This window comes from Giraffa tippelskirchi, chromosome 7, assembly GCF_054371585.1.
Source record: "Giraffa tippelskirchi isolate mGirTip1 chromosome 7, T2T-mGirTip1v1.2.pri, whole genome shotgun sequence".
Taxonomy (NCBI): Eukaryota; Metazoa; Chordata; class Mammalia; order Artiodactyla; family Giraffidae; genus Giraffa; species Giraffa tippelskirchi.
The window spans coordinates 15,039,954-15,055,487 of NC_137281.1; the positions used below are offsets into that span (position 1 = coordinate 15,039,954).

The window sequence follows — 15,534 nt, forward strand, 5'->3', positions numbered from 1 at the left end:
TTGCTGTCCAAGGGACTCTAAAGAGTCTTCTCCAACACCACAGTTCAAAAGCATCAATTCTTTGGCGTTCAGCCACATTTATCGTCCATCTCATCACATCTCATACATGACTACTGTAAAAACCATAGCTTTGACTATATAGACCTTTGCTGGCAAAGTGATTTCTCTGCTTTTAATACGCTGTCTAGGTTGTTCATAGCTTTCCTTCTAAGGAGTGGGCGTCTTTAAATTTCATGGCTGCAGTCACCATCTGCAGTAATTTTGGAGCCCAAGGAAATAAAAGTCTGTCACTGTTTCCACTCTTTCCCCATGTATTTGCCATGAAGTGATGGGACTAGATGCATGAGCTTAGTTTTTTTGAATGTTGAGTTTTAAGCCAGCTTTTTCACTCTCCTCTTTCACCCTCATCAAGAGGCTCTTTATCTCCTCTTGAAACTATGAAAACCCATAAACGAAGGTAAATGTCATCGAGTTAAATAACATTCTACATGACTTTAGCATTTGCTTCACTTTCTTACCTACAAGTATTTAAGTTTACACTGTCATTGTTTCTGATCTACAGAAAGCTGAGTGGGAATGACCCAGAATTACCACATAACAGGCAATGTTTTCTGAGCTTTTAATATGTGCCAGGGGCTATTCTAAGGACTTTACACTATTAACTCATCTAACCCTCATAACAATGCTACAAAGTAGGTATTTTCCAGTTAAGAAACTATGGCACAGCCACCCTGGAAGACAGTTTGGTGGTGGTTTTACAAAAGTAAACAGACTTTTTTTTTTTTGGACTATGCTGTGCAGCATGCAGAATCTTAGTTCCCTGACCAGGGATCAAACCCAGGCCCCTGCAGTGGAAGCATGGAGTCTTAACCACTGGATGGCCAGGGAAGTCCAACATACTCTTTCTTATCATACAACCCAGCAGTTAGGATCCTTAAGTAGATGAAAACTTATGTTTACACAAAAACCTGTACACAGATACAGCAGCTTTATTCATAACTGTCAAAACTTAGAAGCAACCAAGATGACTTTCAGTAGGTGAATGGATAAAGTGTGGTACCTCCAGACAATGAACTATTCAGTTCAGTTCAGTTCAGTCACTCAGTCGTGTCCGACTCTTTGTGACCCCATGGACCGCAGCACACCAGGCCTCCCTGTCCATCACCAACTCCCGGAGTTTACCCAAACTCATGTCCATTGAGTTGGTGATGCCATCCAACCATCTCATCCTCTGTCGTCCCCTTCTCATGCCCTCAATCTTTCCCAGCATCAGGGTCTTTTCAAATGAGTCAACTCTTTGCATCAGGTGGCCAAAGTATTGGAGTTTCAGCTTCAACATCAGTCCCTCCAGTGAACACCCAGGACTGATCTCCTTTAGGATGGACTGGTTGGATCTCCTTGCAGTCCAAGGGACTCGCAAGAGTCTTCTCAACACCACAGTTCAAAAGCATCAATTCTTTGGCACTCAGCTTTCTTTACAGTCCAACTCTCACATCCATACATGACCACTGGAAAAACCATAGCCTTGACTAGATGGACCTTTGTTGGCAAAGTAATGTCTCTGCTTTGTAATATGCTGTCTAGGTTGGTCATAACTTTCCTTCCAAGGAGCAAGCGTCTTTTAATTTCATGGCTGCAGTCACCATCTGCAGTGATTTTGGAGCCCCCCAAAATAAAGTCAGCCACTGTTTCCCCATCTATCTACCATGAAGTGACGGGACTGGATGCCATGATCTAGTTTTCTGAATGTTGAGGTTTTATTCAGTGCTAAAAAGAAATAAGCTATTAAGCCATGATAACACATGAAGGAGACTTAAATGTGTAATACCAAGTGAAAGAAGCCAATCTGTAGAGATTACATAGTGTCTGATTACAACTATAGGACATCCTGCAAAAAAGCAAATCTGTAGACAGCAGAAAGATCAGTGGTTGTTAGGGGTGGGTGGAGATGAATAGGCAGAGCATAGAGAATTTTTCGGATAATGAAAGTACTCTATGGGGACTTCCCTGGCAGGCAAGTGGTTGGGACTCCACACTGCCACTCCTTGGTTGGGGAATGATGATCCTGCATGCAGTATGGTGTTGCCAAAAAAATAATTAAAATTTTGGAAAAAAAAAAGGAAAATACTCTATGAGGTTGGAATGATGGATATATGTCACTATACATTTGTTCCAAACCACAGAATGTACAACCAGGTAAATTATGACCTTTGGGTGATTATGATGTGTTGATGTAGGTTCATTCTTGGTTTAAAAAAAAAAATGTAGCACTCTGGTGGAGGTTTTTAATAATGAGGGAAGCTGTGTATGTACTGGGGTGGGCAGTATGTGGGAAATCTCAGTATCTTCCTCTCAGTTTTATTGTAAACCTAAAACTTCTCTTAAAAATAGTCTTTAAAAATATTTTGAAAAGAAGAAAGAGAGCAACTATGGCAAGGAGAAGTTGAATAAACTACTGAAGCAGCTCACACACCTAGCAAGTGTTAGTGCTAGAACTTTCACCCAGGTATTAGATCTATACTCTTACCCCTTATATCATCCTGCTCACACACCACACAAAAAGGAAGTCTGAAACAAAGTTATACAGACAAACCAGAAATTAGACCTGGTCAGTACTACAAAACTCCTGTGTTACGTGTTCTGATCTAGAGGTATGGTGGTGTCTTCCACCCTCGTTGAAACAGACCTCTCAAACCACTGACTGCATTGCTACTCTTAACAGTTTGTGAAACAGAATGCCAGTCCAGGTTCGATGCATGAGACAGGGCGCTCAGGGCTGGTGCAATGGGACGACCCAGAGGGATGGGATGGGGAGGGAGGTGGGAGAGGGGTTCAGGATGGGGAACACATGTAAACCCACGGCTGATTCATGTCAATGTATGGCAAAAACCACTACAATATTGTAAAGTAATTAGCCTCCAACTAAAATAAATAAATAATAATAACAACAAAAAAAAGTTTCACAAAGCAAAGTCCTTGTCACTGATCAAAATGAGTCAAACCATCTCCTACCCTATTTGCTTTTGATCCCAAGCCTTTGTAGAAGATTAAGAATATCCAGTATGTGATTCCAAGCAGGTATATTCTCTTTTTTAATAAGAGATTGTCTGAAATAATGATCTGTAATCCTCCAGATTTGCTTTTCCACATCCAAAGAATGTTTAACAAAAAGCCAACAGGAAGAATTCTTTACATAATGTAAGTAATTAATCGGAAGGATTAATTAATTAGTAGGGTTCACTGGGGAATGGGATCTGTGCCTAGAACCTCTGACTTTCCCTATGGAAGGAAGACTTAGGGGTAAATCAATGAAAATGTTTCAAGGGGACACCAGCTGTTTCCATATACTAAAGAATGAAATGCATTTCGTGGAACCAAGAGGAAGTACAAATTCACCTTCAATTGATTTTTTCATGTACAGCAGCAATTCTCTCCTCACCTGCCTTCTGTGGGGAGTGGCAGTTGCCAGGGAAAGAGGTGCATGAGACATCTGGTGTTTTTGAAGATGGGTCAAAATCCAGTCTCCACTACCATCCTGGTAGAGCTTCAAGCTCTTTCCCAGATGACCTTTACCAAACCTCCATGGGCTATCAAACTTACTGGTAAAATATTTCAGAAGAACAAAGCCAGAAAATACTACAACTACTACTATGTGAATATGGTGAAGGGCTTATCCAATTTCGATTATTGAAATTGTACTAGTATTAGCATTTGGCTTTGTTGTTGTTCAGTATCAAAGTCATATTGGACTCTTTGCAACTCCATGTGTTAGCTGCTCAGTCGTGTCTGACTCCCTGAGACCCCATGGACTGTAGCAACCCAGGCTCCTCTGTCCTCCACTATCTCCTGGAGTTTGCTCAAATTCATGTCCATTAAGTTGATGATGCTATCCAACCATCTCATCCTCTGCTGCCCGCTTCTTCTTTTGCCTTCAGTCTCTCGCAGCATCAGGGTCATTTGACTTAGAGACTGATAGAACATAAGACATCTCTCAAGGCTAAAGTAATAGAGATTGGTATCTAGGGTTGGTCTATAGGGGGCGTCCTAAACATCTCTCACGCTGACTTATAACTCAAGGACCATAACCTAGGAATGTGGGTAAAAGAGAGGCAGACCTATGCAGGAACTACAGATCGGTTTCCAATTATCCCAGTGACGGAGGAGGGCAATGGATTGAGATAACAACAAAAATGTTTCAGAACTTTGTATCATACAAAGTTCTCTATAAAGGAAGATAACCTAGTCATTAGTTTCACATTTTGCAGACAAGTGTGGCACAAAATTAAAATAACCATACAACACGAATGCAGAACCTACAGAAACAACAGAGAGCAGAAACGATCTATAGGGATTCTAGATACTGGAGTTACGAGACAGAGTTTAAAAACAACTATGTTCGAGCTTCCTTGGTGATCCAGCAGTTAAGAAACCGCCTGCCAATGCAGGAGACACAGGCTCAATCCCTGATCCAGGAAGATCCCACATGCCACAGAGCAACTAAGTCCACACACCACAACTACTAAGCCCGTGCTGTAGAGCCCAGGAATCACAACTATTAGCCCACAAGCCACAACTACTGAAGCCTGCACCCTAGAGCCCGTGATCCACAATAAGAGAAGCCACCGCAATGAGGAGCCTGTGCACCGCAACGACAAGTAGACCCTGCTCACTGCAACTAGTGAAAAGCCCATGCAGCAACGAAGATTCAGCACAGCCAAAAATAAATAAATAAATAAACTAAATTTAAAGAAACACATCAATACAGGTTCAGAAATTTAGAAGTATTAGTCACTCAGGCATGTCCAACTCTTTGTGACCCCATGGCCTATAACCCGTCAGCTCCTCTGTCCATGGAATTCTCCAGGCAAGAATACTGGGGTGGGTTGCTTTCCCTTCTCCAGGGGACCTTCCTGACCCACAGACTGAACCTGGGTCTTCTGCACTGCAGGCGGATTCTTTACCAACTGAGCCACTACATGATTCCAATAAGGAACTAAACTTCCTTCCTTGATACTTCAAATAAAAAAGAAGCTTCAAGAGTAAATTATTTCAACCTGATGCTTGCCCATAATAGAAAATTTACCAATTACCATCCTCTTGCCAAATATACCCCTTGCTTCCTTTTGACAGGCAGGACTGGCTTTTTATGACACTGTATTCTCTGCTTATTGTCTTTCATTAGCCCTAACCTCTCTCTCTCTCTTGCCATTTCCTCTTCACTATAACCAGAAACCATAACAAAGCAGCCTATGAGGCCTTCTCTTAATATAGAGACTGCTTTGCAGAAGTTAATGAAATTGTTCCAGGCACAGAAAAGAATACCACATTTCTTAATTGATTACAGATCCTTTGTTAACCCCTGACCTAAAATGAAATTAGAAAAATTAATAAACGTTGCTTAAAAGAAAGGATTAATTAATGAAGGAAATGCAGCAGCAAGCAAAAACTATGCAAAATGAGAGAAATTCAAGAGAAATTCAAGAATTCAAGAAATTCAAATTTAACAGGTAAAGTGAAAAATAGAGTCAAAATTTTTTTTTAGTGAGTGAAGAAATTTACAAATATCTGAATAGGGGGAAAAAAAAGAGGAATGGGAAGAAACTGACCTTAAACCATCGACCACTGGAGAAAAACAACGGCACCTACCTTTCTGTAACATGAAGGAAAAATATGAGCACTGAAATGGAGTGGTATTTGGAGGTGAAGAGAAGATTCATTTGGAACTTCACATGGAAAAGGTTACTTTTATTTCTAGGTTTCAGGCCTTTATCCAAGGTTTTTGGCTTCTGAGGAGGAAACTCTAGACCAATATTACAGAGATGCTGCTACTTCACTAAACATCTGGGCTGTTATCTGCAGTGATAGCCTCCTTGTTCAGCCCTCACTCACCTGGGCAAGTGTCATCCTTCAAAGCCATCCAAGGCTCTTTTCCCTTCTCCAGTAAAGAGAATACTCCTGGCTGATAAATGCAAAGTCCTGGTCAAAAAATAAGAAATAGGAAATTACCACCTGGTAAGGGTTTCCTAAATCCCTTAGTTACTAGGAAGGGCAAGAAAAAGGCATAAAGGATGGGGAAGATGGAGGTACCCAAAGATGATGACTTATTGCCAGATGTACAAAGCACACACCATTTTCCCAGAAATAGGTCAGAAATCCCCTGAGACACTTGAAAGACAATCCAAAATTCACAATGTAGAAATCAGGGATTTCTGTGGTGAAATTCTGAAGCTTACCCAGTGAGACCAGGTTGCTGTAATTCGCCAGCATCACATCTCTGTACAGATGTCTCTGTTCTAAGTCCAGGCACTCCCAATCCTCTTGAGAGAAGTCTACAGCTACATCCCTGAACATCATCAGCTGCTGAAATGACAAACCCAAACATCAATGGTGAAGTTAAATCTTTTAGATAGGCAGGGAAAAGATGGAAAAGGGCACTGCAGGAAGAGGTATACACATTCAGCAAAAACTGGAGTTGGCTGCCTCTAGGGTAGGGGGGGAAACAACAGGGAAATTAGTGTCCCTGAAGCCAAGTGCCTATATGTTCTTAAAATCTCCTATTGTCAGTCACAACAATGTTATAACCTTCCTGTAACAAACACCAAGACAACTGGATGGCAGCCCAGAAAAACAGGTATATATATGAGTTCTTTGTTGATACCACCAAGAGGCTACACCAGCCTGGAATAATTAACTCCAGATTTATTGTATGAGAGAAGTGTTGTTTTTTTTTCTTTCACCTTCTTTTATTTGAATTTTCTATTAGTTGAATTCGAAAGGATTCTTAAGAGATATACTCCCTAACTGAATTCCATTTTCTGTGGAGAATGTATAAAGTCTCTAGGCTATCAGCTAAGTAGCTGACTATCTGCACTTCTTCCTAATGATACTAATCTCTCATTGGTTTCTTGGCCAGATTCCACATCTCTCTGAACTCAACCTCTTCTTATATCCTCTATCTAAAAGCATGACAATGTGCCACTACTAAAATGAACACCAACTAACACTGACTCTCATCTTTCCTAAATGAAACACCCCATCAAACAGGGTAAAGAAAAGCTTTCATATAGTGTGTCCTTTTCAGTCACTCAATTCCACTTTGATGAACCACAGTTGTTGTGTTTTAATGTTTTATTTTATATTGGAGTACAGTCAATTAACAATGTTGTGATAGTTTCAGGTACACAGCAGGATGACTCAGGAGCCCCAGTTTGATCTTTAAAAGTCTCTACTATTTCCTTTAAGGGAATATATTTCTCCTCCTTCAGTGCTGTCAAAATATTAGGACACAAGAGGTATTGAATGTCATGTTGGAGAGAAGAGGGACATACAGAGAAGGCACTAAACTGTTTCAGATATATCACTCACCATGTTGAATAGTGAGTCAGGTAAGCAGTTTAAGGATAAGGAATAAAAATATTCACATGATGTAATATAAATGGTTATCTTATTATTAATTGTGCATGCATGCTAAGTCATTTCAGTTGTGTCCGACCCCATGGACTGTAGTTCGCCAGGCTCCTCTGTCTATGGAAGTCTCCAGGCAAGGACACTGGAGTGGGTAGCCATTCCCATCTCCAGGGGATCTTCCTGACCCAGGGATCGAACCTAGGTCTCCTGCATTGCAGGCAGATTCTTTACCATCTGAGCCAGCAAGGAAGCCCTATATTATTACTATAAACAGTTATATTTTTGGAGAGAGGCAATTCCAACTCACATGGGCCGTAACTTAAAATTCCAAGAGTCACTCAGTCTTCTGGATTCCTCTTGTAGTTGAAGCAGTCTTGAGAAAGTGGAGCTAGAGGGAAGGAATTCTAAGAGGTCAGGCTTTCCTTGCAGCTTTCAAAGGGACTAAGAATACCATTTTATTCCCTGAAGGAAGGTCTGAGAGAGTCTGCAGAAACTCTGGCCCTATCCACAACTCAAGAGACTAAACTATAGCAGGATGAAGTTTCAGTCCAATCAGTTATGCTATTCAGAATATGAGACAAGGCCCTTCTGACTTGCTCTGAAAAAGGACCCCAAGTTAGACATCCCCGGGGAAACTCTCCAATCTGGGAGCCCCGTGCGTTTTCCCAGGGCCTTCCTATGTACTTCCCTGTATGACAGTGGCCTTTCATCTCCCCCATGTCCAACCAAAGTATATAAAACTTACTGACTCATCTTCATCTAAAGCACTCTCATGACAAAACTAAGGGTAACGATAAACAAAATGAAAAGACAACCTACAGAATGGGAAAAAAATATTTGCAAACAATGCAATCAAAATGGGATTGAGCTCCAAAATATATAAACAGCTCAATATCAAAAAAACAAAAACCCAGTCAAAAAATGGGTAGAGGATCTAAACAGACATTTTCCCAAAGAAGACATAAGAAATATTCATCCTTATGAGGAGCAGACCATGCTGGATGAGTTTCTATGAGCAAAAATGCTATGAAAAGGAGGTGATTGATGGTGGAAGTAGTAAAAAGAGACATGGAGATGACAGAGGGATTCAAAGTGGAAAAATTCAAAATACATAGGCTGCATTCTTTAATTTTTTAATCAGCTTTACTGATATAAAATCCATATACTCTTACAATTAATGCATTTAAAGTAAGCAGTTCAGTGTTTTTTGTTTTTTTTTTAGCAAATTAACATATGTGCATGGAAGGGAAAAGTGAAAGTCAAGTCACTCAGTCGTGTCCAACTCTTTGCGACCCCATGGACTGTAGCCTACCAGGCTCCTCCGTCCGTGGGATTTTCCAGGCAAGAGTACTGGAGTGGGGTGCCATTGCCTTCTCCATATGTGCAACCACCACAAGTCAATTTCAGAATATTTTCATCACCTCAAAAAGAAATCCTGTGTCCTTCAGCTGTTACATTAATTTATTTTTGGATGTTTAGATAACCTTGCATATGTGGGATGTATTCCACTCAGTCATGTTGTATAATTCATTTTATACATTGCTGAATTTGGTTTATTAGTATTTTGTTGAGGATTTTTGTATCATATTTATACGAGATAGGCTTTGCTTGGTTTTGGAATCAGGGTAATGCTAGCTTCATTGAATTGGGAGCTTGACGATATTTTTTAATTTCAGCAAAGAAGACACTGTGGAACTCAGAGCTGATAGTAGCAATCTTTCTGAACCAGGTTAGGTCGTGAACAACAAAGAAGGCCTGACTATTCAGAGGGGCTAGATTTTAAAGAAACTATCTCCTACTGCACAGAGGAAGGAACTCTTGAGCAGAACCTTTGCCCCATTCTCCTTTTCGTAGGAAAGTGCCAGTGACACATATACCCCCCGCAAAAAAATCACATTCCAAAAACAAAATTAGAAACACCGTGTCCAAAAATATAGTTAGATAAAAGTTTGAAGAGTGCCCCAATTCCCCATGTATAAAGAAAATTCACTAAAAATTTCAGAGAAGATGAAAATTATTACCCAACATTTCAATATGAATTTTAAGAATTTAAGGTACAATCACAGCTCAGAAGCAAGACTACATGCACAAATGGTACAATGACTTCAGGAAAGAGGAGGAAGTGATAGGCAGACCACATATGAAAGCTAGTAGAATTCAAGAGTGAAAGAGAATATAGGCAAAACTACTTCAGACATGAAGAATAAACTACAAAGAGCACAAGGTATGGCAAATACTACAGAAAGTGCAGCATGGAACAAGAAATATAAACATTAGCAAATGGAACAAAATGAAACAAACAGATGACAACCATAGGAAGAAAAAAATGAAAGAGTGGTTCAACTCGCAGAGCCACACGTAAATCAACACAGTTAGAACACACCCCCACACCACACACAAAATAAATTGAAAATGGCTTAAAGACTTAAATATAAGACAAGACAACATAAAACTCCTAGAAGGGAACATAGGCAAAACATGCTCTGACATAAAGCATACCAATGTTTTCTTAGGTCAGTCTCCCAAGGAAATAGAAACAAAAGCAAAACAAATGAGTCATAATCAAACTTACACACTTTTGCACAGCAAAGGAAACAATAAACAAAACAAAAAGACAACCTACAGACTGGGAGAAAGTATTTGCACATGATGCAACCAACAAAGGCTTAATTTCCAAAATATACAAACAGCTCATACAATTCAATAACAACAACAAAGAAAACCAATCCAATCGAAAAATGGGCAGATCTAAATGACATTTCTTCAAAGAAGACACAAGCACATGAAAAGATGCTCATCATCACTAATTAATAGAGATGCAAATTAAAACTATAATGAAGTATCACCTCACATCTGCCAGGATGCACGTGTGCATGCTCAGTTGTTTCTGACTCTTTGTGACCCGATTGACTATAGCCCACCAGGCTCCCCTGTCCTTGGGATTTTCCAGGCAAGAATATTGGAGTGGGTTTCCATTTCCTTCTTCAGGGGATCTTCCTGATGCTGGGATCAAACTCACGTCTCCAGTGTCTCCTGCATTGGCAGGCAGATTCTTTACCACTGAGCCACCTGGGAAGCCCCCCAGCCAGAATAGCCATCATTAAAATCTACAAATTATAAATCCTGGAGAGGGTGTGGAGAAAGAAAATCCCTTTTACATTCTTAGTGGGAATGTAAATTGGTGCAGCCACTATGGAAAACAGAATGGAAATTCCTCAAAAAACTAAAAATAGAGTTGCCATACGATCCTACCATCCCAATCCAGGGCATATACCCAAACAGAATTATAATTTGAAAATATACATGTCCCCACCCCTCGTTCATAGCTGCACTATTTACAATTGCCAAGACATGGAAAAAATGTAAGTGTCCATCAACAGATGAATAGATAAAGAAGATGCGGTACATATATATACAATGGAATACTACCCAACCGTTTCAAGAATGAAAAAATGCCATTTGCAAAGACACGGATGGACCTAGACATTATCATACTAAGTGAAGTAAGTCAGAAATAGAAAGACAAATACTATATGGTATCACTTATATGTGGAGTCTAAAATATGACACAAAAGAATGTATCTAACAAAACAGAAACAGACTCACAGACATAAAGAACAGACTTGTGGTTGCCAAGGGGGTTGTGGGGGAGGGTAGGAGAGAATTGGGAGTTTGGGATTAGCAGATGTAAACTATTATATATATAGGATGGATAAACAAGGACCTACTGCATAGCACCGGGAACTATATTCAATATCTGATGATAAATCATAATGAGAAAGAATGTTAAAAAGAATATATGTATAACTGAGTCACTTTGCTGTAAAGCAGAAATTAACACAACACTGGAAATCAACTACACTTTAATCAAATTAATAATAAAAAAAAAGAAGTGATCCAACCTGCAACTAAGCAGAGCCTCTAGAGATGGAATTCAAATCAAAGGAGAGAATTAAGATTTCTTAACAGGGTACAGAGAGCACAAACCACAAATGGAAAAAAATAATTCAGATTATATATTTTTCAGACTACATTTTAAAAAGTAATTTCTCAGAAAAGGAGTGAAAATGGACTGGGAGATATTATTTGCAATACACACAGCTGATGAGGATTCATATCCAAACTACAGAACTCCAAATAAAGAACTCCTAAGAATCAACAGTAAAAAGGCAGACAAGCTCCCCAAAACTTGAACAGACACTCCTCAAAGGAAGGTCAAAGGACTTAAACAGGCATTTCCCAAAGGAAGATATCCTTTCGGAAGGATATGGTCAAGAGACATTAAAACAAAAGCACTCAACTTCATTGGTTATAAGTTAAGAAAACCACAATGCAATACCACTGCATATATATCCAACATATTGGCAAAAATTTTACCGTCTGACAATACCACGTGTTAATGGGAAAGTGAAGCAACTGAAACTTGCATCAACTATTGATTGGAGTACTGATTTTGTGCATTTTGGAAAACAGACTGTATCTGCTTAAGCAGATTCACATACCCTATGATCCAGCAAGTTTCTCTAGAAATAGACCTAAGAAACAAATACATATGAACATAAAGTGACAAGTGGAAGAATGCTCCTAGCATCATTATTCATGAAAATCCAAATCTGGAAACAGGCCAAATGTCAACCAACTGTATAACAACTCTTGAATGGACAAATATAGTTGGCATATTCATGCACGGGAATACCAGTGCATTTAGCAAGGCAAACAGTAAGCTAAATTTACCTAAAACAATATGGATGAATCTCACAAACATAATGTTGAACAAAGAAGTCAACACAAAAGGCTATATACTATATGACTCCACATATACATATGTTCAAAAACAGACAAAAGTGATGTATGGTGGTTACTTTGGGGAATCTACTGACTGAACAGGAGCACAACAGGGGCTTCTGGAATGCAGGCAATGGTTTATTTCTTGATCTAGGTGCTTATTACATGGGTGTTCCCTCTGTGGTGATTCAAGGTGTACCGTTTTGGTTTTATTGGTTGTTTGCATCATTGTGTATACACTTGTCTATATATATGATAAACTTCAATAAAAGGTTTATTTTATAAATTATGAAGAAATATATACAAGGCAAACACAAACAAACAAAATAACCAAGGGCTATGATCTCGAGGATGCTAAAATACTAAAGTTTACAATTCACAATAAACATATAATAATTATGAATATCTATATATCAACTAACAGTGGAACTTTCATAAAGCAGACGTTACAGGTTGATGCAAGACAAAATTTCACTGATAATTAATTTCATTGATAATTCATATTAAAATGAATTTTAATATATTTTTCTCAATTCAAGATAAATCAAGTGCAAAACAAATACCTATAGACTGACCATATATTAGATCACAAAGACAAATTCATTAAATTTCAATATCATAATGCAGCAAAACAGTACAAGTACATTACATTATGTGCTTTACCTAAAGTCCTAAATTTTATCAATAAGCATTGAGTTCCCCTGAGCTGGATGGCATCACCGACTCGATGGACATGAGTTTGGGTAAACTCTGGGAGTTGGTGATGGACAGGGAGGCCTGGCGTGCTGTGATTCACGGGGTCGCAAAGAGTCGGACACAACTGAGCGACTGAACTGAACTGAACATGACACATGGCTCAAACCCTTCCATGACGCTGAGTCTAAGAAACTATACCACTATATTAGTTTTCTACTACTGAGTAACAAACAATCATAAATGCAGTGGCTTAAAACAATAAAATTTAATTACCTTACAGTTAGATAGAAGTCTGCCATGGTTCTCACTCAGCTAAGTGTGTTCCTTTCTGCAGGCTCTAGGGGAGAATTAATTTCCTTAGGTTTTCCAGTTCCTAGAGGCCACCAACACTCCTGGGCTTGAGGCTACCTTCCTTGATCTAACCAGCAACTTTGTATCTCTCTGACCATTCTTCTGTGATCATATCTCCCTGCAACTCTAAACTCAGCTGGAAAAAGTCCACTGACTTTTAGGATCCAAGTAATTAGTTTGGGCCCAAAGGGATAGTCTAGGATAATCTCCTCACTTCAAAATCCTTAATTTAATCCCACTTGCAAAGTTTCTTTTGCCTTGTAATTAACATATTCATAGGTGCCCAGGTTCTGGACAGGGACATTACAGGGACATATTTGCAGGGACATTATTCTGCCTACTCCAACCATTCTTAAGTGTTCTATCCTTGACTTCCCTCTTTTCAAGAGAATACTCAAAAGTCCACCTCATTCTACCCCAATACACCTCTCCAACACAGCTGTGAATCCAATCAGAATAAGCATCAGTATCCCCTGTACCCATGTTTATGCCCATCATATTGTAATGAGCCCTAGGCTCCTTGGTGATCTCTCTTTACAGACACTGTATTCCCCATCAGTAGTTCGTCTCATTTTTCATCCCTCAATTCCTGACACTTTCCAGTAAGCCCTCTGGAATTCAGAGTAACAAACCCCTCTTTTATCTTCAGCCACTTCGCTGAACAATCCTTTCATCTTTCTGGGTCTAACAGAAACTTGGCTTTCTCCAGAGGACTCCTGTAGCCCTCTAAATGTGTGTGTCCGTCACGCCGCCCCCCCCCCCCGCCCGTCAACAGCCTCTTGCTACTGGGTCTTTAAGTGGGGCAGGTGTCCTCCTTGCTGCTATTACTTTCAGACCTTTCTCCCTTCCTCCTCCACAAAAGCTCTACCTTTGAATTTCATGCCAAGAGACCATATATAACTCCCATAACAGCCATACTGTTGCTGACATCTACCAAGTACAGGGTTATTTCTTTCCCTTTGTTTTTTCAAAACTTGAGCTCATGGCTTACTCTGTACAATGCTATTTGTTCACTTGCTAAATTGCGGTTTGTTGTTCAGTCGACTCTTCTGCCACCCCAAGGCCTGCAGCCCCCCAGGCTCTTCTTCTGTCCACGGGATTTTTCAGGCTAGAATACTGAAGTGGGTTACCATTTCCTTCTCCAGGGGATCTTCCCAACCCAGGGATTCAACTCGTGTCTCCTGAATTGGTAAGAGGATTGTTTACCACTGAGCTACCCAGGGAAGCCCATAGGCTACTACCCTTCTTTTATTCTTGCAATTTCAAGACACCTACAGATGAGCCTGGCTTACTCCTTATCGGTACAACCACTTATCCTTCTCTCATGGCTCATTCCCGCTACCATACTGATAGGTTGTTATTTCTCCCTTCCCAGCTGCTGTTCCATTTCTTTGCTCATATTTACAGAAAAACTCTTCGAATATGTGGTCTACAGTCTCCCATTCCTCTCGCCTCATTTTACCTTATCCTACTCCAATCCAAGCAGCCCCCACAGAAACTACTCCCCACACCTTCACGAAAGACTGTGAAGTTTACTAAACGCAATGCTGAATTCCTTGTCTCTGGCCCCACAGCTGCTGCCACATTTACCACCTTTACACACATGTTCACGACTTGTGACACAGTCACAATCATACACGTGCACAGTCACACCTAAAAGGTCCATTACAATTACATACAGCTCTCGTCCCCATCGCACTATACACACACACACACACACATCCCTCCACGGTTCCCACACCTTGCTCCTGCACCAATTTCACACAAGCACCCAAGGTTCCCTGCCAGAATCCCTTGCGCGCGCGAATACACACACTCAACGCCCCACCATCGTCCCTCCCACATCCCACTGCTGGTAAAAGCCTCAAACTCTGAAAACTTTAGCCCCTCACTGCCCTCCCCCGCGGCCTGGGCCTCTCAGGGTTCATTCCGCTCCCGGGTCTTAGACTCACCCGACTTTGAGGTTCCCTCAAGCTGTGGATCTTCCTCAGGGACTCGCGGGCGATCCCTCCTATGGTCCTGAACCGGCGAGTGTGCGGACAGAACATTGCTTCGGGTACGGTGGACACTGGGAAATGTAGTCCGGAGCCTGGACAACTTTTAAAAGCCCAGAGGTCTCAATTCACAGACCTTGGTCTTGGACTTTATCCCTTCGCTCGGCAAAGACCATCGGCCTCACATCGCCTCATATCTGTGGCAAAGCGTCAACCAGTTCCAGGCCGCGTCTAGAAAGCAAGTCTCAGCCGAGGACTACGAGCAGCTCTTCCTCCACAAACTGGCGCCCCTCTGTGGAAA

The 15,534-nt window shown here is 40.5% G+C and overlaps 2 protein-coding genes across 1 annotated transcript; both read right to left on the reverse strand.

The window, feature by feature from the left end:
• Nucleotides 1-15,534, reverse strand: part of LOC145515674 (uncharacterized) — a 189,202-nt gene that overhangs the window by 65,155 nt on the left and 108,513 nt on the right.
• LOC145515770 (zinc finger protein 790-like) lies at nt 972-15,527 on the reverse strand. The gene is made up of 4 exons (XM_081517130.1): nt 15,192-15,527; nt 6,234-6,360; nt 5,890-5,976; nt 972-5,650 (listed from the first exon to the last, which is right to left on the reverse strand). The coding sequence occupies exons 1-4, from the start codon at nt 15,285-15,287 to the stop codon at nt 5,643-5,645; spliced, it is 318 nt and encodes a 105-aa protein (XP_081373256.1). The 5' UTR covers nt 15,288-15,527; the 3' UTR covers nt 972-5,642.

Bases quoted from the DNA above. Each gene is read 5' to 3' on its own strand.
- LOC145515770 (XM_081517130.1), bottom strand. From the start codon at position 15,287: ATGTTCTGTCCGCACACTCGCCGGTTCAGGACCATAGGAGGGATCGCC. The intron at 6,361-15,191 runs GTGAGTCTAAGA...TTGTCATTTCAG, and splicing joins TGAGGGAACCTCAAAGTCGG to CAGCTGATGATGTTCAGGGA. The intron at 5,977-6,233 runs GTAAGCTTCAGA...TTTTTTGACCAG, and splicing joins CAGCAACCTGGTCTCACTGG to GACTTTGCATTTATCAGCCA.